The sequence below is a fragment of the Borostomias antarcticus genome (genome assembly GCF_949987555.1).
Source record: "Borostomias antarcticus genome assembly, chromosome: 7".
Classification (NCBI taxonomy): Eukaryota; Metazoa; Chordata; class Actinopteri; order Stomiiformes; family Stomiidae; genus Borostomias; species Borostomias antarcticus.
Genome location: NC_140240.1, coordinates 10,500,815 through 10,524,294, shown reverse-complemented (window position 1 = coordinate 10,524,294; position 23,480 = coordinate 10,500,815). Strand labels below are relative to the sequence as shown.

The 23,480-nt window shown below is 48.4% G+C and overlaps 1 protein-coding gene across 1 annotated transcript in view; it reads left to right on the top strand.

Moving 5' to 3' along the window:
- Positions 1-21,748, top strand: part of rap1gapb (RAP1 GTPase activating protein b) — a gene marked incomplete at its 3' end in the record, with an annotated part of 29,261 nt that extends 7,513 nt beyond the window's left edge. Inside the window, exons 6-22 of the mRNA XM_084441330.1 lie at positions 1,109-1,212; positions 6,723-6,801; positions 7,435-7,488; positions 7,642-7,725; positions 8,107-8,207; positions 9,793-9,922; positions 12,346-12,501; positions 12,837-12,908; positions 13,310-13,396; positions 13,781-13,921; positions 16,658-16,792; positions 19,207-19,316; positions 19,505-19,621; positions 19,853-19,994; positions 20,095-20,197; positions 20,346-20,449; positions 21,665-21,748. Coding sequence (XP_084297456.1) covers positions 1,109-1,212; positions 6,723-6,801; positions 7,435-7,488; positions 7,642-7,725; positions 8,107-8,207; positions 9,793-9,922; positions 12,346-12,501; positions 12,837-12,908; positions 13,310-13,396; positions 13,781-13,921; positions 16,658-16,792; positions 19,207-19,316; positions 19,505-19,621; positions 19,853-19,994; positions 20,095-20,197; positions 20,346-20,449; positions 21,665-21,748 — 1,803 coding nt within the window. The remainder of the gene's footprint in view (positions 1-1,108; positions 1,213-6,722; positions 6,802-7,434; positions 7,489-7,641; positions 7,726-8,106; positions 8,208-9,792; positions 9,923-12,345; positions 12,502-12,836; positions 12,909-13,309; positions 13,397-13,780; positions 13,922-16,657; positions 16,793-19,206; positions 19,317-19,504; positions 19,622-19,852; positions 19,995-20,094; positions 20,198-20,345; positions 20,450-21,664) is intronic.
- Between the last annotated feature and the right edge of the window lie 1,732 nt (positions 21,749-23,480).

Genomic DNA, 23,480 nt, shown 5'->3' with positions numbered 1-23,480 from the left:
TGTTCAAGGTCAGCAACCTAACGGGCAGACAGGTCATGTACAAGGGCAGCAGAGGCCTGAGAGGCAGACAATGAATGTTTAAGGTTGTCAGAAGCCTGCTAGGCAGTCTGTTTGAGCGTGACCAGCCCACACAGGACCATCTTCCCTGCCACTATCAGGTAGTTTTTGGTGGTGTCCTGGGTCAGACAATGAATGTTTAAGTTCAGTTGTCAGAAGCCTTCCAGGCAGACAGTTCATGAGCTTAGCAGGGTCATTTCTGTGGATGGTAGACCACCGGTTGGAGTTCAAGGTGTAGTGTGCTATTTTGAACATTTTGCCCTATTTGTGGTCTGTCTACCATGAACCTGAAACATAGAGACCATCATTTCACTGTTCGTTCCAGTATTGAGCTAGCTGCAGTTTTTACGCAGGCTCTCACTAGGCTATAATGGAAGTCAATGGGGCACCCGTGAATATGAAAATCTATGATAAATGTGTTTTTCATAGACAGGAAGCACAGGGTGTAATCTTACTGGTCTCAATATGCTCTGCTGTGATATGTATCGCAATCCGAATATTTTATATATCTCTATATATAAAAGCTAGCTCAATACTGGAACGATCAGTGAAATCATATGTTTCAGGTTCATGGTAGAGGAACACACACTTCAGAATACTAAACACATTTCAGATGGATTGCTTCTACAGCAATATTCTACAGGGATGCATTATTAAGTAACGAGGCTGGTCTTCTGGAGAACATGTTTTTATTTCCAATGGCACTATATATTGTGTTTCAGTGTAGAGCTAGTCGGAGGGACTGTGTGTGTGTGTGTGTGTGTGGGTGGGTGGGTGTGCGTGCGTGCGTGTGTGTGTGCGTGTGTGTGTGTGTGTGTGTGTGTGTGTGTGTGTGTGTGTGTGTGTTGGAGCAGAGAACTGAGAGGGTCTGTGATAATAAGATATGTCTCCTGAGGTCAGGATGAGTTATAATCTCCTGCTTTCGTTCTCTCTCTCTCTCTCTCTCTCTCTCTCTCTCTCTCACTTTCTTTTTCTGTCACTCTCTCTCTCTATCTCTCTCTCTCTCTCTCTCTCCATCTCTCTCTCTCTCCCTCACTCTCTCCCCATCCAGGAGCACTTTAATTACTACTCTATGGACACAGCCCTGGGACACCTGGTGTTCTCCATGAAGTATGATGTAATCGGGGACCAGGAACATCTCCGACTAATGCTGAGGTTCCGTTTCCTATTAGCCTTAGCTCTACCCCACCACCCTTTTCTCTCTCTCTTTCTCTCTCTCTCTCCTTTTCTCTCTCTCCCTCTCTCTGTTTCTCTCTCTCTCCATTTCTCTCTTTCCCTCTCTCTCCTTTTCTCTCTTTCCCTCTCTCTCTCCCTTTCTCTCTCTCCCTTTCTCTCTCTCTCTCCCTCTCTCTCTCTCTCCCTTTCTCTCTCTCTCTCTCTCTCTCCCACCCCCTCTGTTCTTCCCTCCCTAACTCGTTCTCTCTCCCTGGTGCAGACACACTCTGTCCCAGTGCAGGACAGGCATTCAATGCTGATCGGGCAGGAAGTGCTTGTTATACTTGACCGATGGTAGCAGCAGCGAGGTACCTGACTCGTCCCGGCCTGACCTCACACTCTAAAGCTGTTTGCGAGGCGTTTCCTGTCCAAGCGTCCACCCCCCAACCGTCCTTCGGACCTTTCTGCCCAGTTCAGCACCTCGCGGGCAGCTACACTGACCTGACCCGGCCAGAACACTCTGCTAGCACCCCCACAAAACCCACCTCTCCCCCCTACCCATCTCCCCACACACACTCCACAAACACATCCTCCACACCGGGGGCATCATGCAATCCAAAAAAACGAGGGGACACGAGATAGCGAAGGTGTGAGGCGTAATGTTAGTGTTTTTTTGTGCGTTTTTGCAGTTTAAAATCAGGACACAGCACACTACCAGTTGCCACTGAAATTAAACTTACCGGTAGCGTTCTTTCAAGGACTTCCAAAATAAAAGTAAGGGAAAACAAATCTACTTTTTTTACTCACTTGGCATTGGTCCGAATGATATATTGTATACATAAGTATAAAGTATAGTGAATCTGATATACTGAATAGTCTAATATTTGGAGGACCAGTTAAGGACAACCTTAATCTAAATGTATGCAAGCAGACCATGAAAACGTGTTTATCTGAGACGAGGCGGGGGCTTCCAGGTCCAGTGTTAATTTGAAAGAAATCAAATCCACCGGGAAAGAGGGTGTTTGGCTTTTTGAAAGAGGTTATGGTGGCTTTTCGAGGTGGTCTATGACAATTAATAATACATTCAGCTCAGTAGAGAAAATAACCATAACTCTGCATTGTAAAATGTAATGGTAAACAAACAATAACAGAAATGTAAAAAAAAAAAAAAAAAAACACCCCCAAATCTGAGGGGGCACGTGTTCCCTCAAGTTCTATAGGCATGACGCCTCTGCTCCACACACCCGTGCTGCGTTAATGACAGAGTAGGAGGGAGAGAGGGAGGCAGCACTCAACGCTCCATAAAAGCTGTGAATGAATTTTATAGCCCCAGAGAGAGAGAGAGAGAGAGAGAGAGAGAGAGAGCACTCACTCCGGGCTTAATGGCTTCCGTCCCTGCGCCGACGGAGCGGGAAGAGACATCGGCGTCGGCGCGCCCATCGCTAGGCAACCGCCGCATCCCGCTCACTTGTTGTCTGTCTGCTCATCCGGCACGCACATGCACACACACACGCACACGCACAAACACATACACACACACACACACACACACACACACCCACACACACACACACACACACACACACAATGTTGACTTTACTACAGTACAGTATGTTGTGGGGACCGCCTTAACTTAACCCTAGCCCTTAACCCTAAAACTACCCATAACCCTAACCCCAACCATAACCATAACTGTAACCCAAACCCTAACCTTTGATGCTAAAATTAGCCCTAAACCTGTGGGGACCTTCCAAAGTCAAAAAAGCATACGAGTGCGCACAACTCAAAATGAATCTGGAGCAGTCACGGGTGCCATGTCAAGTGCTATAATAAATGAAGGAAAGCACCGGCACTCACGAGATAGACATGGTCTTCAAAACTTTAATGGGCAAGAGTGAACGTTTCGTACTGCATGCTGATGAAGGCTTAAGGCCGAAAGTGTGCCGGTGCTTTCCTTCATTTATGACCTTCCAAAGTCCCCACAAAAGTCTAATTGTTCTTGTTTATCTACACCTGTGAGGACCTTGTGTCCCCACAACGTATAGTATAGTCAAAACACACACACACACACACACTCAATCACACCAGCCTCGATTACTGTAGTACAGACTCCCAGTCAGCTGCCTCATTCTGTCAAATAAGCTGGAAAATGTCAGAGAAGTGACGGCAGGTCTGGGTCACCTGACCCTCAGATGCTGCACACTGTGCCACCCGGTGGGCGTGTCTGATACTACCCAAACAGCAGAGGTGATGACACCAGCGTTCGCTGCCTCTCTTTGACTGCGGGACGTTACTGTATGCAGAAGAGAACTATAGCACTACAACATCCATGGGGAGGATTGGGGAATTTGAATACTATTTGCATAATGGAGTTGTCAACAGAACACTGAGCTAGCATTAATATAATTGGAAAGAAAGTCTCCTACATTATATGAGGGAACATCTGCTGGCTCTGGATTAGTTTTTCAACAAAGACACAATTCTCACTCGCACTGAAGGGAAATGCAAATGAATAATACTGACTGGGTTCAACCAAGGTCTTCAATGTGCTGCAATACTTTGTTTACCCAGTTAATGCGGGGACCTAATATGTCTTCAGGTCTTCAAAAAATGTAACTTATCATGTTATGGTAGTTTGTTGACATTTGTGTGTATTTGCACATCTGACGATGTGTGGATGAGCAAGCTTTGCCTCAATACAAATCTCAACACCAATCATCATTTAAAACGGTACATTTTAGAATAACTATACCTTATAAATAGTTAGTAAATCATTCACAAAATGTTAGTTAATGAGTTATTAATGATGTGTTAAATGTGTATTAGTTGTTTAGTGATTTATAATTATCCCTTATAAATAGTCAACTCCTAACTCACAAACTGTTAGTTAATGAGTTATTAAGGACACGTTATTTAATAATTGGTTAAGGATTTAAAACTACACCTTATAAATAGTTAATAAATCATGAACAAGCAATTGGTAATTCTTGCTAATGACTTGTTAAGTATTTGATCCACCTATACAGCTGCCCATATCTGGTCTTGCATCAGAGGAGCCATCTTAACACAAATTAATAAATGTTAAGAAGTTACTAACAAATTATTATGTAAAGGTTAGTAAATATTGTCACCTTAAAATAATGGCCTAATTCATAATTTCAAGTTTTTAAAAAAATACAAGAAATGAAATGGCCTAAGTCAACATATACTGTAAGCATAGGTTGACACAGGTTATTGTACTACTGGGGTAGGAACAGTGTGATCTTTTCAATTGAGGATGCAGTCAATTTTAGTTTTTCAAAAAACACACAAAAAATGGCCTAAATTGTTTTAAAATTTACAATTCTGAGGACCACGTTCCAAAATACATAAGAAAAAATGGTGTACTGTAGCTATGTTACCAAACAGATTTCTTAATGAAAATATGAATTTAAAAATGTATCAGCCCTCAAGATCCTCCAAGAGGTACTGAACAATTTCCTCCAGCCTGCTAAAGAGGACAGCTGACAGCTCATCTGGCTGAATATGGACTCATCCATCTCCACCATGCTCTCCAGAAGTTTCATCAGCTGGACCTGAGAGCAGGGAGACATGTTATGACACACATGTTATTACCCCATACAAAGATCCAGAGCGTGATGTTAACAAAAGCAACATCGACAAAGAAAATAGAAGTGTGTACCTGGAGGACCTCTGGGAACTTTTTAGCCCGCGGCTGCCAGCCAGTTGGGGGTTTAAAAACGTGGTCCAGGACCTGGAAGAGGTGGTCAAGGAATTCTTCCTCCTTCTTTTTGGGGAAAGAGCACATTAACAAAGTCAGAGTGAGATTTCCTTAATGAAGTTTGAAATACCTTCCGTCAACACGCTAACTACAGCTTACTCTCTGTGCTGGTGGGGGGACACCGTTCCTCATCTTTCCCAGGAGGATGTACTCGTACACAATGTCCAGGAAGTTGGCGTGGTACACCTAAATAAAAGACAAAACTACGCAGAAATATGCTGCTTAGTGGAATATCAGACAATATCAGAGCAGAAGGTCCCATATAGACAGTAGCTTACTTGGACTGAGGCCAACTCCCTCTCTATACCAGCCTTGTGGCCTGGGGCTTCGATGTAGCTCACCAAGCGGTCAGTTAGGGGACAGGAGAGAAAATGTGCAATCGGCCGTTTGAATCGATGATATAAAGGCAAGGTTTCAATGTCTTGAGTGTGATTCAATCAAAGCAGCAGAGAAGGAAAAAGCAGTCCTATCAAATGAAGTTGTGACTCGTTACAATGAGGATGGCTGGGCGTATAGACGCAAGAGTATTTTGGCCCAATCCCAAACCAGCCCCTAGCCACTCCCACTCCACCAACGAATGTCACTCCAAATTAGGTTTCACTCGCAGCTGTGGAGGGCTCTCTCAATTGAGGGGGAGGGTATATAAATAGACAGACAAAAGTCCTATAATGAATGTTGAAATACAGACATATCTAGCGCTACTAATGTCACATTATGTATATCAATGATGACAGACTCACTCACTCACTCACTGACTCACGACGTGACAGCGGCCAATCTAAAGTCATCCCCCTTTGGCTGTCGCCGGGTGGGGGACAATAACTTACTCCCATGCCTCTTTGACAGCGTTCCTTTTTTTGTGAAGAGGCATTTTCATGTCACAGACTAATCAGCTGCTTTGTCTGTTCCATTGTCCCTGTAAATAATGGAATATATTATGTTAAAACCTAGGCCTATTTTTATGCATTTTATGTCAGCTATGAATACAGGCTTTTAAGAGTTTGCTACAAGTCAAGCGATCTAGGGATAAAGTGATGTTCACCTACAGTATTTTTGGATTTATCTTTTGACACCACATTCTGTGATTTTCTTTGAGGCTGTGAAATCAGTGAGGAAAACAAGTTGCTGTAGCCTTTCTAAAATAATTGACAGTGTAGGAACACAAAACTTTATTTAAATGCTGTTCTCTCAGGCATCGCTTTGGCAGGTGCACTTCCTGCTTCAGCTATCGGGAGCGTGCACCGATGCAGGCTCGCTATTTAAGGGTTTCACAGTCCACTCGCACTCCAAGCGTACTCCGCGCTAATTGGTTTGGAATGGCCCTTAACATGGCGAAGCTCGGCGTGAACGTGCAAACGGAGGGCGAGGGGATAGGGCGAGGGGATAGGGGGAGGGGATAGGGCGAGGGGATAGGGCGAGGGGATAGGGTGAGGGGATAGGGGGAGGGGATAGGGGGAGGGGATAGGGCGAGGGGATAGGGGGAGGGGATAGGGCGAGGGGAATGGGCGAGGGGATAGGGGCTGGTTAGAGTTTGGGCCTATGACATGAGACTCAGATTGTACCCTTTGACCTGCACTCAGGGGGGTGTTTTAAAGAACAATTTACAACAACAGAAGAACCTTCTGAAAAAAGTTTCCTCATAGAACAGACTGTTGCCAACTCTGTCTCTGTTCCCTTTCAGTACGAAGTTCAGTCTGTCTGACTGTCCCCATCTCTGTCTGTTTTACAGGACAAAGTTCAAAACCTACCATGATGTCATCCCCATCTCCTGTCTGACCGAGTTCCCCAACGTGGTCCAGATGGCCAAGGTAGGAACACAGAGACGCCAGCTGGCCCACTGACTTTTTTCTACATTGTTTGTAAATTGTACCTAATTGTACAGTACTGTACCACTTTGTTACTGTATTTTGCACTGTCCTGTCCTGTCCTGTCCTGTCCTGTCCTGCCCTGTCTTGTCCTTGTCCTATGTTTCTTGAAATGCACCAACAGACCAAGGCAAATGTCTCGTATATGTTAACATACTGGGGCAAATAAATCTGATTCTGATTCTGATTCAGCTGGTCCTCAGTAGGATGACTGTAAGTACTGTAGAAACACAGACACATCTGGTCCTCACTAGTGGATGACTGTGAGTAGGAACATAGCTGGTACTCACTAGTGGATGACTGAGTAGGAACACAGCTGGTCTTCACTAGTGGATGACTGTGAGTAGGAACACAGCTGGTCCTCACTAGTGGATGACTGTGATTAGGAACATAGCTGGCACTCACTAGTGGATGACTGTGAGTAGGAACATAGCTGGTCCTCACTAGTGGATGACTGTGAGTAGGAACATAGCTGGTCCTCACTAGTGGATGACTGTGAGTAGTAATATATAGTCAAACAGCAGTTAATGCCTCTAATTGAAAGGACGAGTTCTAAGTGTGTTTGTTTTTTGACAGCTTGTGTGTGAGGAGGTGAATGTGGACAGATTCTACCCAGTCCTCTACCCAAAGGTAAGATATCATTTCCATCTGGACATATCATTCTATTATTCATTTAGAGATTAATTACTGTTAATGTATTTGTTTTTCATGCTGTCCTGTTGTCATAATCGTCACTGTGTACTGTTGTCTCTTGTCACGATGTCCTGTTGTCTCTGTACCCAGGCATCCAGGCTCATCGTCACCTTTGATGAGCACGTTATCAGCAACAACTTCAAGTTCGGAGTCATCTATCAGAAGTTTGGACAGGCGAGTCACTAGCAAATGTGTAGAGGATGCTTTGTATCTGTGCTATCTTGTGTAGTGTTTCCAGTGTGGGTGATGGCGGCTGTGATTTCAGTACAGCTGTCAGCTCTCAGTGGAGCGCAGGTTATGTCTGAGCCAATCATCTGTGATCCTCCCCACACGACCACGATGTGCTGAAGAAAAAAAACGACAACCTCAGATACATCAGAGTCCGGTTTGTTGTTGTTCAAATGTCTAACGTCCTGTCTACGGTCCTCCATGTTCTTCACTCTCTCTCTTTCTCTCTCTCTCTCTTTCTCTCTCTCTCTCTTTCTCTTTATCTCCCCCTCTTCCCCCATCTCTCTCTGTCTTCATTTCTCTCTCTCTCTCTTCCTCTCCCTACAGACTTCAGAAGAAGAGCTGTTTGGGAACAGCGAGGAGAGTCCGGCCTTTGTGGAGTTCCTGGAGTTCCTGGGCCAGAAAATCGAGCTGCACGACTTTAAAGGGTGAGCTGGCCCCGCGGCCGAACCCCGGACTGGTCCGATCAAAGGCTCTCAAACTGGTCGTAAAGGAGCTGGAACGGGGCTAAGTCACTAATGTCACTGCGATAGACCGGTATCCTGTCCAGAGGAGTGTGAATGTTCAGGCTACAGAAATAGGAGAGGCTTTCCTACGGAGCATTACAGCTCAGACAAGGCTAACTGGGTGAGAACGGCATCGAGCGGAGCCTCGTTCTTTGTGGGAGTACAGACTCTGTGTGTGTGTGTGTGTGTGTGTGTGTGTGTGTGTGTGTGTGTGTGTGTGTGTGTGTGTGTGTGTGAGAGAGAGACCATCACTCATACCCCAGTCGATTAACTCGAGCAGGCTTCCAGTTGAATCCCTGTAACACAACAGTAGTCCTTTACTGTAGACCCAGTGAGTAGCTCATTAAAGTAGAAGCGCTCTGATTTTGGGGCTTTAGAGCGCCGTAATATCTGGTCCCGCTGACAGGATGAGCGATGGGGAGGGCTCCGTGCCCTTGGTCCTCACAGCGTGATAGATGAGGGGGTGGAGGAGGACCACCTGGGCAGCGGGCTTACTCATTCTCTGTTCTGATCTGATCTGATCTGATCTGATCTGATCTGGCCTCTCCTCTCCTCTCCTCTCCTCTCCTCTCCTCTCCTCTCCTCTCCTCTCCTCTCCTCTCCTCTCCTCTCCTCTCCTCTCCTCTCCTCTCCTCTCCTCTCCTCTCCTCTCCTCTCCTCTCCTCTCTCTCATATATCTCTCCTCTCCTATCTTTCTCCTATCTCCTCTCCTCTCTCCTCTCCTATCTCTCTCCTCTCCTATCTCTCACCTCTCCTCTCCTCTCATATCTCTCTCCTCTCTCCTTCTCCCTCTCATCTCCTCTCCTGCCCTATCTCTCCTCTCTCCTCTCCTCTCTCTCTCCTCTCCTTCTGTTCAGTCCTGGTGTGCTCTGCTCATATACTTTTTTAGGTCAGGAGGCAGGTCCACCCCTCAGGAGGTTTTTTGATACCATTTTCCTCTCTTATTTCCTGTCAGCCCGTACCTTGGGCCATCACAGGTTGATAACGAGCACTCCCAACTCGGGGACGTTTGGTCTCAGAGGCCAAAAAAAATCATTTTGGGAAACGTTTCTGGCCAAATAATGTAAAGTATATAATAATGTAAATATTAAGGTACTGCAAGTGTAATCTTCTAGATAGAAAGGTCATCTTGGGCTTAAATTGAAGCTCATAAACCTGGGATTTTTTTTATTTTTAGGCAGTGACATGTACAATAAAGTGCTTGAAAATAATTACTTTTGATGAGAATTTGTCAAGCGGACTATTTAAGCAGTTGCAGTACTTGAATATTTGCATTTACATCATTTCGCCAGAAACGTTTCTCAAAAAGAGGGTTTTTGGCCCCTGAGACCAAACAGCCCCGAGTTGGGAGTGCTCGTTATCAACCTGTGATGGCCCAAGGTACGGGCTGACAGGAAATAAGAGAGGAAAATGGTATCAAAAAAACTCCTGAGGGGTGGACCTGGCTCCTGGCCTGTTTGTGTAGATGGTCCAGCCTGTTCTGACCCGACTGTGGTCTGGACTCTAGGTTCCGAGGAGGCTTGGACGTCACCCACGGCCAGACGGGGACAGAGTCTGTCTACGTCAACTTCCACAACAAGGACATCATGCTCCACGTGTCGACCAAGCTGCCCTACACCGAGGGGGACTCACAGCAGGTACACAGCAGGGGATATGAACTACTAACCATCCCATAATTACCCTACCTCCAGGGACACGTGACACACACAACACACGTGAGTGAGCGGGGACACAGCACACACACACACACACACACACACACACACACAAACACGATCCAAACCAGATGACTAGTCACGCACACGCGCACGCACGCACGCACACACACACTCACACGGAAACACACACATTCACATTATTCTCAGACAGGTACACAGGGACAAGAACAGCGTAACATGACATCAGAGGAGGAGGGGTGGAGAGAGCGGGCCGGTTAGATCTCAGCCTGAAGCCCTGCCCAGCGCGCCCAGCGCGCCCAGCGCGTGTTGACATGTCAAGTATTGTCAAGCGTCTGGCTGCGTTTCTCCCGGCTACAGGCTCGGCAGCTGTCTCTCCACCTCCCTCTCCCTCTCGCTCCCTTCATCTCCATCCCTCCATCATCCCTCCATCATCTCTCCATCTGTCTTGCTCTGCGTGCTGCAACTTCATTATCAACAGTTTATCAGTGTCGGAGCCAAGTTCTCCTACAGGTTTAATTGCTGATTAGAAACGCAAAATATGCTTTAGGCTCTCGAATATGAATACGAATCCTTTTTTTGTTTATTTTCTCATTTGCTTTAAGCCTGAAGCGAGCGTATGGACCCTCTAGTTTGATTAAATAAACCTTTGTTGGATTTTAAAGGTCATCGCATACCTGGAGCCTCAAGGCTGTGGATCGCCCCTTTTACACAGGCAGTGTTTCTGCTGGTAAATGTGAACAACATGGCCGCCCCCTCCCTCATCGCCACCCCCTCCATCCGTCATGTGGCTACATCCTCCCTCCATCTGCCGCCATGCAAAATGGATGCTCCGGTGCCATCTGGGGCCCGCCGAGCCCTGGGTCTGAAAACAATAGCAACAACAACAATAACGGCAACAACATCAAGAGAAATGCACACGGGCACCTTGCTTTAAACGACGCAACGCACTCACAACGCACTCGCTACAGATCTGACCCCTGTCTCTCACACCCGTCGGTGACATCAGTCCCTAAATGTTTCTCTCCTGGCCGTGTTCCAGACGGACACTGATACTTTTATTGATCCTTCAGTATCGCAGAGCCCCTAGGAATATAGCACAGCATTCATTTTCACCAGAACTTGATAACAGATGGTTGATTGTTCCCATGCACACACACACACACACACACACATACAACACACAAACACGCACACCTATACACACACACACACACACACACACACACACACATGCACACAACACACAAACATGCACTCCTATACACACACACACACACACACACAAACACACACACAAACACACAGTGGCTATGATGCTGCCAGACAGAGAAAACAATTATCTCCCCAGCATATAAATATTTGCACTAATTACAAAGTGACCCCGATTGTACCCGGAGGTAACTGATCTCGCGACCCCCCCCCCACCATTATCTCGCGACCCCCCCATCCCCGTCTCGCGACCTCCCGGGGGGTCCTGACCCCCGCCTTGGGAACCACTGCCATAACTGATTGATAGAGACGGAGAGACAGAGAGCAGCAGCTAAGCTCTGCAGAGGACCATGAAGTACATTCTGTACTGAATTATATAAGCTATGCCTCCCTATTCACTGGTTTTCTAACTGTAATTGTTTTAAATCAACTGTTGAATATGTATGGATTAAAGGAACATTTCACTTTTTCCTCCATTACCACTCATGTAGACTCCTGTTGATTCATCCATTAAGTCCATATTAAGGCCTTGTCATTATTTGCCCAATCGATGACGACAGAAGATTCTCCCTGCCCAGTCAGATTCAACCCAGACTAGGTGAAACAACAACCTGGCAACCTAACTCCGCCCAAGACGATTGTGATTGGTTTAAAGAAATACAGCCTTTTTTCCCCCCCCCAATGGTAATGTGTCCAGCCAGACCTTTCTCCAGCGCTGGCACAGCGTAAACAAAGTGTGGGGATAGGTCTGGCTGTGCGAGATGAAGTGGTGAGTCATGACACAGTGAGTCAGGGTGAGATGAAGTGGTGAGTCATGACACAGTGAGTCAGGGTGAGATGAAGTGGCGAGTCATGACACAGTGAGTCAGGGTGAGATGAAGTGGTGAGTCATGACACAGTGAGTCAGGGTGAGATTAAGTGGTGAGTCATGACACAGTGAGTCAGGGTGAGATGAAGTGGCGAGTCATGACACAGTGAGTCAGGGTGAGATGAAGTGGTGAGTCATGACACAGTGAGTCAGGGTGAGATTAAGTGGTGAGTCATGACACAGTGAGTCAGGGTGAGATGAAGTGGTGAGTCATGACACAGTGAGTCAGGGTGAGATGAAGTGGTGAGTCATGACACAGTGAGTCAGGGTGAGTAATCGGGTCGTTGCGCCGCTCTGCTTTCAGCTGCAGAGGAAGAGGCACATAGGAAATGACATCGTGGCCGTGGTGTTCCAGGAGGAGAACACGCCGTTCGTCCCGGACATGATCGCCTCCAACTTCCTGCACGCCTACATGGTGGTGCAGGTGGAGAACGCCTGCTCTGACAACGTTCTGTACAAGGTGAGGACCACACACACACACACACACACAGATGCACGCACATGCACACACACACACACACACACACACACACACACACACACACAGATACACGCACATACACATGCACACACACATGCACGCACATACACATGCACACAAACACACACAAACACACACACGCACATACCCTAGGAGGAAATAACACGGGTGGTTAGTGTGGGTGAAGTTATTTACTCAATCCCGGATAGAACTTTGAATTCTAATTGAGTAGCTTCTCTTGCCAGCAGTTTTGTCCTTCAGTGATGACTTGTAGACTGATCTTCCTCTTTCTTCTCCTCCTCTTCCTCCTCCAGGTGTCGGTGACAGCGAGAGACGACGTACCTTTCTTTGGTCCTGCTCTGCCCGATCCGGCCGTCTTCAGGAAGGTCAGAGGTCAACCTCAACAGGAGGTCCAGTCATGACAGGTCATGTCACGAGAACTGGTATTCACCTGGTTTTTCCTCTCCCCTCCTTCCTATCTCTCCATCCTCTTCTCCTCTCTTCATCTCTCCTTTCCTCTCCTGCTCTCTCCTTCCACCTTCCTCCTCTGCTTCCTCTCAATCTTTCTCGTCCACGATTGTCTCCTTCTTCCTTCCTTCCTTCCTTCCTTCCTTCCTTCCTTCCTTCCTTCCTTCCTTCCTTCCTTCCTTCCTTCCTTCCTCCTCCTTCCTCTCTCCTCCCCTCCTCCTCCTCTCTCCTCCCCTCCTCCTCCTCTCACCTCCTCTCTCCTCCCCTCCTCCTCTCTCCTCCTCTCTCCTCTCCTCCTCCTCTCCTTCCTCATCTGCAGGGTCCGGAGTTCCATGAGTTCCTGTTCACCAAGCTGATCAACGCAGAGTACGCCTGCTACAAGGCCGAGAAGTTCGCCAAGCTGGAGGTGAGAGAGGCGGAGCCACCGCTATGACGGGCGCGGAGTCACGACGCCCCCAGCGCTCCACTCAGAAGCTGTCAACTCATGTGGACGCCGATCTGTGTGTGAATGACTATGTATCGTGTATCGCCCACGACCGTAGTTTACACATGATAAGATCATGTAAATAACATGATAAACATGACACGTCATAATCACATGTGCTTTTTTGTTTTTGTGTGTGTTTGCACGTGTGTGTGCATGTTTGTGCATGTGTGTTTGCGTGTGTTTGCATGCGTGTGTGGGCGTGTTTGAGTGTGTTTGCGTGTGTGCGTGTTTGCATGTGTGTTCATGTTTGTGTGTGTGTGTTTGCATGTGTGCGTGCGTGTGTGTGCGTGTGTGTGTGGTCAGGAGCGCACGCGCTCGGCGCTGCTGGAGACGCTGTACGAGGAGCTGCACGTCAACAGCCAGTCCATGATGGGTCTGGGCGGCGACGACGACAAGCTGGAGAACGGCGGCGGAGGGGGAGGTGGCTTCTTCGAGTCCTTTAAGGTAGGTAAACCCCGCCCCCGCGTTGGCCCCGCCCCTTACGCTGTGTTCACATGGAATCAGGCAAACGGTAGAGACAGGTGAAAACAAAACAACAAAACAAACAAACAACAAACAAACAAACAAACAACTTTTGTCCCATGAAAAGTCCCATGAAATAGCAGGACAGGAAAACGAAAATATGCAGGATGATGTTGTTCCAAAGAATGGAATAAAATATATTCAATACAATTATTTAGTATCTATTACGTTATGCAATGATTCTAGTAATGCACGTAGCTACAAAATTCAGCTTTCTTTCTCTTTTTCATTCATCGTCCATCGTCGTTACCGTCTGTCAGATTCCATGTGAGCGCATCGTTACCGGGACGAGGTTAGGGGAGCGTTACCGGGATGGGGGTCAGGGGACAGGGTGCTTTCACCTGCCGCTCCACACGCATGGAAGAGCATGATGGCCGCCAAGGAGGAAGTGGATTACTTCGACTTCCTCCTGCTAGGGATTCTGGGTACTCACACATGAGATCTGGGCCGTGTTCAATCTGACAGACGGCGTGCACTCCCACTGCCTCGCTACGGTCTCCGCTTTAACCCAATCAGCGGAGCGATCCAACGCACCACCTGATCCGTTTCAATAAACTGATTTTGATATGTTTTGTCAGGGCTGAAGTCACCCTCGGACAGAGAGCGAGAGAGATAGAGAGAGAGAGAGGGAGAGAGAGAGAGAGAGAGTGAGAGATAGAGAGAGAGAGAGAGGGAGGGAGAGAGAGAGAGAGAGAGAGAGAGGGTGAGAGAGAGAGAGAGAGAGAGAGAGAGAGGGAGAGAGAGAGGGTGAGAGAGAGAGAGAGAGCGAGAGAGAGAGAGGGTGAGAGAGAGAGGGAGAGAGAGAGAGAGAGAGAGAGAGAGAGAGAGAGAGGGTGAGAGAAGGGTTGTGAGAAGGAGTGCCGGTTATTTCCATTATGAGCATGTGCGTCTTGCTCCCTGAGGCAAATTCCCATGAACCTCTGTTGATATGTGGCCTGATGTCAGACAGGATTGTCAACTCGTCACACTCCATTGGCGGGCGGATTAAAGGCCCAGCCTAGCTGATCCGGCCACTGCTAGTCTGTCAGATGAGGGTTATGTGTGTGTGTGTGTGTGTGTGTGTCCTGTCTATCCGCCCAGGCCTGTCAGTGTGGTGGAGCGTGACGTGGTGCATGGCACATGTGTGTGTGTGTGTGTGGGGATGATTGTGTGTGTCTGATAAATGCTTTAGTAACCCTTCATTACAGTCCTGATGCTGCTGCCTGGATGGATGGATGGATGGATGGATGGATGGATGGATGGAGAGATGGATGGAGGGATGGGTGGAGAGATGGATATGTGGATGATGGATGCGGGTGATATTGTTCTTTGTCTCATTATTATTTCACTCTCTTTCTTTCTCTCTGACACTCTGTCACTGCCTCTCACATGTGCTCTCTCTTCCTCCCTCTCTATTGCTGTTACTCTGTCTCCCTCTCTGGATGTCACTCTACCCCTCCATCTCTCTCTCCCTCTCTCTCTCTCTCTCTCTCTCTCTCTCTCTCTCATTCTCTCTCTGTCTCTCATTGATAATTCTACTGAGGCCTGAAGAGAGACAGAGGGATTTTTAAATTCTATCTTTATCCTCTCTCCCTCTCTCTCTCCAACCTGGTCTCACCCGGCAGATGTCAGAATTCGACGTTTGTCCATCGCCTCCAAACGTCATATATAGATGGCATTATACAGTCGGCACACGACGTGGGATAGGCCTAAGTTTTTGATAGGTTGTTGTCAGAGTTTTGTGATTGGTTGTTCACATTGGAACACGTGATGGAAGACATTTTTGGAGGCGATGGACAAACGTCGAATTCTGACGTCTGCCGGGTGAGACCAGGGGTGCGTTCAAATTCAGCTAACGGAGGCGAACGTTCGTCGCAAACATGTTTTCTCCAAACAGTCACATTTGAACGGCTTTAATGAACGCTCCAAATAGTTTGCATACACTTCCAAAATACAGTTAGGCTACAAGCCTGGGTCCATTGTGATCCTTGTTCCGTTACTGGCGAACTACCTCTCCAGACTGTTAGCTTCTGTTAGCAAACGTTTGCGGCGAACACAAAGCTAACGGAAAATAGTTCGCTAACGTTTGCAAATGTTCGCTATGTTTGCTGAATTTGAACGCACCCCAGGTTGCTCTCTCTCCTCCCCCTCTCCAGACCACACACACCTTAACACGCCTGGATCTCATTTTCACCTCTCTGAAGCAGAGAAGCTGCCTCCTCTCCAAAAGCTCTCTCTCTCTCTCTCTCTCTCTCTCTCTCTCTCTCACTGAGCCACACTGCCCCCCTGTGGTTAAATACGGCCCTGCGTTCTCACACTCCTGATCCTACAATCAGAGAGCTGGGCCAAGGCAGTGATGCTCAGTTTGACACGGTTATTCAGGTTGAGGTTTCGGGCTCGGGTTTGAGGAGGTTCAGTTCCACTCCTGGTCTCTGCCTGCAGTAGCAGTGTTGAGTAGTCTTGCATTAGAGGTCAGGCTATGGGTTGGGATCTCTGTACTTGGGCCTGAGGTCTCGGTGCTCTGAGGGTTAGGGGGTTAGGGGTCAGAGGTTAGGGCTACGGTCTCTCCCCGTGTCTCGCGGCCTCCGTTCGCCGCAGGTGTGGGTTTCTAGGGGGTGACGGGGTTCGAGTCCATCCGTTCTCACCGTGTGGGTGTGGTCTCTCCTCCTCCTCCTCCAGCGGGTCATCCGCAGCAGGAGCCAGTCTATGGATGCCATGGGCCTCAGTAGCAAGAAGCCTCCTCACACTGTCTCCACTAGTCTCAGCGGCAGCTTTACCCACAACCCCGCAGAGAGTCCCAAAACCCCGGGGATAGTAAGTAACCCGTCTGCCCTGCAGACCAACCACCCCTCGTCCGCCTCCCCCCGGTCCTCACAGAGCGCCGGGCCTGACCCCTCCCCCCCCGGGCCTGACCCCTCCCCCCAGTCCTCACAGAGTACCGGGCCTGACCCCTCCCCTCCGTTGCTGTAGGACACGAACACGCCATGAATATTAGGGTTGGGCCAAAAAATCGATACAGCGATACTTTGCGATATTTATTTAAATATTTATTTATTTATTTTTCCATGGAACCGTATTGGTACAGTTAGCACAACGAAAATATAAACAGGGAATATATATATATATAGATATATCAAATTAAGGATACAATTCAATCATCGATACATTTTTGTACATGTTTCCATTTAAAATGTCCTTAGATTTCCTAGATCACCAGGATGGGAGATGTATTTTCAGCTGTATTTTAAAACTTTCAGTAAATCAGAGTATCGCAATGTATTGCAATATGTATCGTATCGCAAAGTATCCATGTATGGTGATACGTATGGTATCGTGAGGTCTCCCTCTCCCCGGTCAGAATGTGCAACACACTGAAGAACCTCAGAATGTGCAACACACTGAAGTTGCCCCCCCCCCCCCTCACTGTCCACCTGGCCCCCACCCAACAACCCCCCCCTGCCCTCTGAGATCCGGACCTAACACACCCACTGTGACATGACAAGCAGGGCTGTTCAAACAATCACCACAGCTAGATTGTGCAGCCGGACCGTTCCAGCCATGTCGACCTTCACTCCTGTCATCCATGCTCACATATTTTCATTTTGTTCATGGTGTTTTGAAATGAAAGATCGTGTTTGATGATGGTCACTTTTTTTTAATGAGAGCTAAGCATCAGGTTTGAGTGTCTCTTGATTTTAGATCTCAGTTTCCCTTTCGTTGAATCGTTTGTGAGCCTTCTGCACCCCCTAGTGGACGTACTGGGCACTGGATTCCCTCAGACTAGAGTGTGTCAATCTTATCAGGAACAGAGAGATGACTGGAGATGTCTGATTACCCAGAATGCCGGCTGCCGTACTGCTCTGCTGCTGCATGCTGTAGCGTCTCTGGTCAGGTCGGCTCGGACTGCATTTTACCCTGTGCATGGACGGTCTATGACACGTTTCCTGTTACATTCAGACACTTCCCTTTAGGATTGTGCAAGTCTGCCTCTCCACTCCTCTGCTCTCTTCTCCTCTACTTTCCACTCCTCTCTCCTCCTCCCATCCCCTGTCCTCTCCCCCAACCCCTCCCCTCTCCTCCCGTTCTCTTTCTCTCTCTCTCTCCTCCTCCCCTTCTACCTCCCTGAGCAGGCCTCCTGCGTTCTCCCTACGTCTAGTGCTGATCTGTTTCCTGGTGCCGACCCCCATAGCCAGCCTCCTATGCGTCCTCTACCTCGCTATGTCCTAAACTCCTCCCCTCGTCCGACTCAACCTAACCTGCTCCTTTTTGTTCTTTCAAAATGCCGCCTGCTGCATGACTTCTCACGTTGTGTTCTTGTCTCTCCTCCTTTTACTCCTCTTCCCTCTGCTCCGCCTCTCCCACCCTCCCTCCCTCTGTCTCTCCCTCCCTCCCTCCCTCTTTCTCTCTCTCCCTCCCTCTCCCTCTCTCTCTCCCTCCCTCTCTCTCTCTCCTCCGGTGTGGCCCAGTCGTTGCTTGTCCCGGGGAAAAGTCCCAGTAGATATGGACGTCGCGGCAGCGCCATAGGAATAGGAACCATAGAAGAGGTTCGCGTTTAACTCTCCTCACCTTTGACCTTCCTGTGACCCGGGACCGCCTCTCTGTCTCTCTGCATGGCCGGAGCGGTTTAGCGTGGAACATCCCAAATTGTGTCGTACTTCGTGGGATGTGTACCTTTACTGTATTCACGATAACCACCATTTTGAATTCATGTCTTTAAGACGGTCCGATAGCGTCCATGACTGTTTTGTTATGAGTTCAGAGTAGTCCTGTGTGTTGTGGTTTTCAGTCATTGGAAGGGGGTTGTAGCGTTGGCAATCGTTGAGTTCATACATGTATTCGGGGATATCGTTGCAAGAAATTGCAACCACGCCAATATCGAAGAATACTGGTTTGTCATCTCATTTCGAGCATTATTTCTTTCTGACATCGTTTTGTTTCAATCTCATGCATCCAACATGCATCCAGCATCACGTATGTATGTTCAAATGAAAAGTGATCAGTTAGTCACATCATCCATGTCCTCTCAATCACATGTTCTGTTTCATCACGTTGTACTGAAGATGCAGGAACCACTGAGTCTCTGTAGACTGAACATCTCATGTTCAGTCACAACTCCCCTCTCCTCTCCACTCCTCTCTCCTCCTCACATCTCTTATCTCCTCTCATCTCCTCTCCCTCTCTCCTCCTCCTCTCTTCTCCTCCTCTCCTCTCCTCCTCTCCTCCTCCAGTCCCTGATCATCCCAGGTAAAAGTCCCACCAGGAAGAAGTCCGGCCCCTTCAGCTCTCGCCGGAGCAGCGCCATCGGCATCGAGAACATCCAGGAGGTGCAGGAGAGGAGGTGAGAGGAGGCGGGGGGAGGGGGGGGCGGCAGGCTGAGTTGAGAGGGGGGGAGGGTCGTGTACATGCTGTATACATGCTTCTTCTCTTTGACTACCAACCTCCTCTTTCTCTTCTTCTCTCCTGCTCCCTCTCTCTCTCTCTCTCTCTCTCTCTCCTCCCCGTCCCTCCCGTCCTCCCCCCCTCCAGCCGGGAGGTGTCCCCCAGCACGCAGAAGACCCCGGACGGCGGCCATCTGTCCCACGACCCGCGCTCGGAGAACTCCTCCAGCCAGAGCTCCCCAGAGATGCCCACCACCAAGAACAGGTGACCACCGTCTGACCACTACCATCTGACCCCGTCTGGCAGGCTGCTGCTGTAGAGAACCAAGGATCAATAGTGACGTAAATTGCGCTGTATTCATCGGTTTCATGTTCTTATCGAGTACTATAACGTTTGTATGTGTGTGTGTGTGTGTGTGTGTGTGTGTGTGTGTGTGTGTGTGTGTGTGTGTGTGTGTGTGTGCGTGCGTGCGTGCGTGTGTGTGTGTGCGCTCAGTTCGGCCATGGTCTGCAGGGCTCCGTCCATCCCGGAAGCCCAGGATCTATCCCGCTCCTCGTCCAACGCCAGCAGCTTCGCCAGCGTGGTGGAGGAACACGAGACGGAGCTCGACCCCGCGGAGGGATACGACACCGGACTGGTGAGTGACCCCCGAGCCTAGTCCCGCCCTCACCTCCCTTATAATCGCTGTCAGCTCAGAGCACAGAACGCCCGTGTGTGTGTGTGTGTGTGTGTTGCAGGAGAGTCTGTCCTCTGCGGGGACGCCTCACAAGAGGGACTCGTTGGTCTACGGTTCCTGGGCAGAGGACAGCGTGAGCAGCACCAACCAGGCCGGCTCCCCGGGTGAGAGGACAGGAGAACAGAGTAGAGTAGAACCAAATAGAATAGCGTGAAGAACAGAGTAGAACGGAATGAAATAAAAGCTTCCTGATATAGAGTGTAACGCTTTCTCAAACCCTTCGCCCCCCCCCCCCCACCCCCCTCCCACCAGCCTCAGGGAGACACGCCCAGCAGCTGGAGGGAGGGAGGAGGGAGGAGTCTGGAGGGACCGAGGGGCGGGCCAAGACTGAGCAGAAGACGGACAAGAGCTCATTGGTAAGACCTGAGGACGGAAGAGGGGAGGAGAGAGGAGAGGAGAAGAGGAGAGAGGAGAAGAGTGGAGGGGAGAGGAGGAGAGAGGAGTGGAGAGGAGGAGTGAGGAGAGGAGTGGAGGGGAGAGGAGGAGAAGAGGAGTGGAGAGGAGGAGGGGAGAGGAGAAGAGAGGAGAAGAGGAGTGGAGAGGAGAGGAGGGGAAGAGAGCAGAAAGGAGGGGGGGGAAGTTAAGGAGAGGAGGAGAGGCTGCTCCTGAAGACAGCTCAGCACCTACAGTAACATTATCCTCTAGTTTAGACTGTGAGTACTTAGCAGCTCCAGACTCACTCGCTGATCTCTGAATCTGTGATTTCATTCATTCATTCATCATTCATTCATTCGATTACACAGCTGTTTTGCCATTTGTAAACGTATCCTTGACTTACCCTTCTGTTGTCTTCCTGTGGTAACCTGGTCCCTGTCTGTCTCCTGTCTCCTGTGTGTGCAGACCTGTTAGCCTCCCCCCCTACATCACCACATGATGTCATTAGCAGGTCAGCCATGTGTATGCGCATATGTGTGTCTGTGTGTGCGCATGTGTGTGTCTGTGTGTGTGCACGCGTTTGTGTGTGTGCTTATTTTGTATGTATCAGAATCAGTACCAGAATCTGTTTATTGCCATTGTAGTTTTTCAACATACAGTACTGGGAATTTGCTTTGGGATGTGGTGCATAACATTGAGACAACATTGGACAGGGTGCAGGGACGAGACAGGACAGAGCAAAGACAGGACAGAGCAAAGACAGGACAGAGCAAAGACAGGACAGTGCAAAGACAGGACAATGCAAAGACAGTACAGGACAAAGACAGGACAGAGCAAAGACAGGACAGAGCAGAGACAGGACAGTGCAAAGACAGGACAGGACAAAGACAGGACAGGGCAAAGACAGGACAGAGCAAAGACAGGACAGAGCAAAGGGGCGAGTACAAAATGCTAGTGCAAAAAACAGGGATAAGCTAAGAGAGAAGAACAATATACAAAGGTAGTGCAGTCAGTGTGTATACAGTGAGTATTCAGAGTGTAATGTGTGAGTGTGTGTACAGTTGTGTGTGTGTGTATGTCTGTGCAGCGTGATATGTGTGTGTGTGCGTGTGTGCGCCTGTGCTCACTGTATGTACATGCGTGTGTGTGTGTGTTGGGATGATGTTTGACCTGTCTCCTCTTTCTCCTCCCCTCAGCATTCCCATCAGCGGCGCCCCCTACAGGAGACGAGACAAGCGCGCATATTCTCCACCACAGACCCTGAAGAGGAGCACAGCTAGACAGACAGACAGACAGACAGACTCAAACAGACAGACTCAGACAGACAGACAGACTCAGACAGACAGACAGACAGAGTCAGACAGAGTCAGACAGACAGACAGGCTCAGACAGACAGACTCAGAAAGACAGACAGAGAGCTAGCCAGACGGACCTAGATAGCTCTGTGAAGACAGTCCTTGTGGTCTCTCCTTGATTATCCTGACGTTTGTTCTTGTTTGTTATTTAGATTGTAATTGTTGTTGCTTTGGAGGACTGACTGATGCTTATGGAGATACCATAGAGTAGACGGCCAGGTGGTTTCCTGTCTGTCTCCTGATTGGCTAGGGAAGAGTGCATGGGGAGGGTGTTCTCTCATGGTCACGACGGCACCAAACCTGTTCACGTCAACTACATTTCCCATCATGCTGCTCTGTACTGTATTTGTCACCTGGTGCAGCAAACTGTGTGATTGGTTATCCCATCAAGCGTCGCGTTCTCCTGTTTCTCATGTGTTCTGGTGAGTGGTGACTTGACTTTTTGTGTTTGTAAATGTTCCATGTTTTTGATAGGAGGTACTTTTTTTAAATCGTTGTGTTGGTTATTAACGCATCACTCACGCCCCTGCCTGCTGAACTTAAAAGAGATTGTTCAAGGAGAGTCCGACGTAGTAGTTTAACAATCCTAAAGCATTGTTGTTAGCTACAGATCGGACTCATTTTAGCTACTAAAATGCCATTTTTGCAACAAAATATGAATGATTGGAGTTGCTTCCGAGCTGAAGGACTGGGCCTGGAGGTGTCATCCATAACTGGATAAGCCATAGCAGCCTCCACATCCCGGCTACTGTCTAGTGACTACCGTCTTCTACTTCTGTTCTTTATTCAACAGACGTCTTGATTTAAACTAGGTGTTTTGGGTGTGTGTATACAGCCGTACCGTGCATGGTCTAAATCTGCTTGCCAAACCCTTACCGCTATCTGGTGGTAACATGCTTGACCTACAACTGTCGTTCAGTGACTTGTCTTAAACTTCGAACCAGTCAACTTTTCCAAATGCAATGTGCAATGCCAATACCACAGCCAAATATAATTTCCTGTTTTTCTTAAATGTGTGTTTAATATTACGTGTGTGACATAGGTTTAATTCTAGGGAAACTGGCACTACATTTTCAGATAATTGCTGACCTTTTTCGAGAATCGGACTTGACTGAATACTGTGTTTCACTGTGACACGTTGTGAAGATGCCTTTTTAATGATTGTGTCAAAGCAAGCTGCTGTGTGGGAGGGGGAGGGGACTTCCTGGAACCTCCCTGGCGGGAGGGGCCTATCGTGTGGTGGGAGGAGTCTCTCCCGGTGGGAAACGCCAGCTGGTTGTGAATGTAAAACCTCAACGGATGTGTTCTTCACGTGTACATATCTGATCTGGTGGGAGGGGCTCTACTGTGGGGTTACCGTGGTAACCGTGGTCACAGTAAAGCTATCTCACGTTGTCTGAGCAGAGGCATTTTCCTCTGAATTTCTAAGAGAATTATATGATAGAAGGCAATGTTTTCAAAGTCTTTATTTGAAATGTTAACAGGAAGAGCGGACGCTGAGGTGAATTGTGATTTATTGTCTGCTGAGGCATTAGTACATCGCTGTTATTTTTCAAACCTCCAGAAAGGACCTCTGTATAATTATGAAACACTGGATTTTAACAACAGTCACAGTCCTCTCTACTGTTAACATATGTATTGTTCCACACCACTCAAC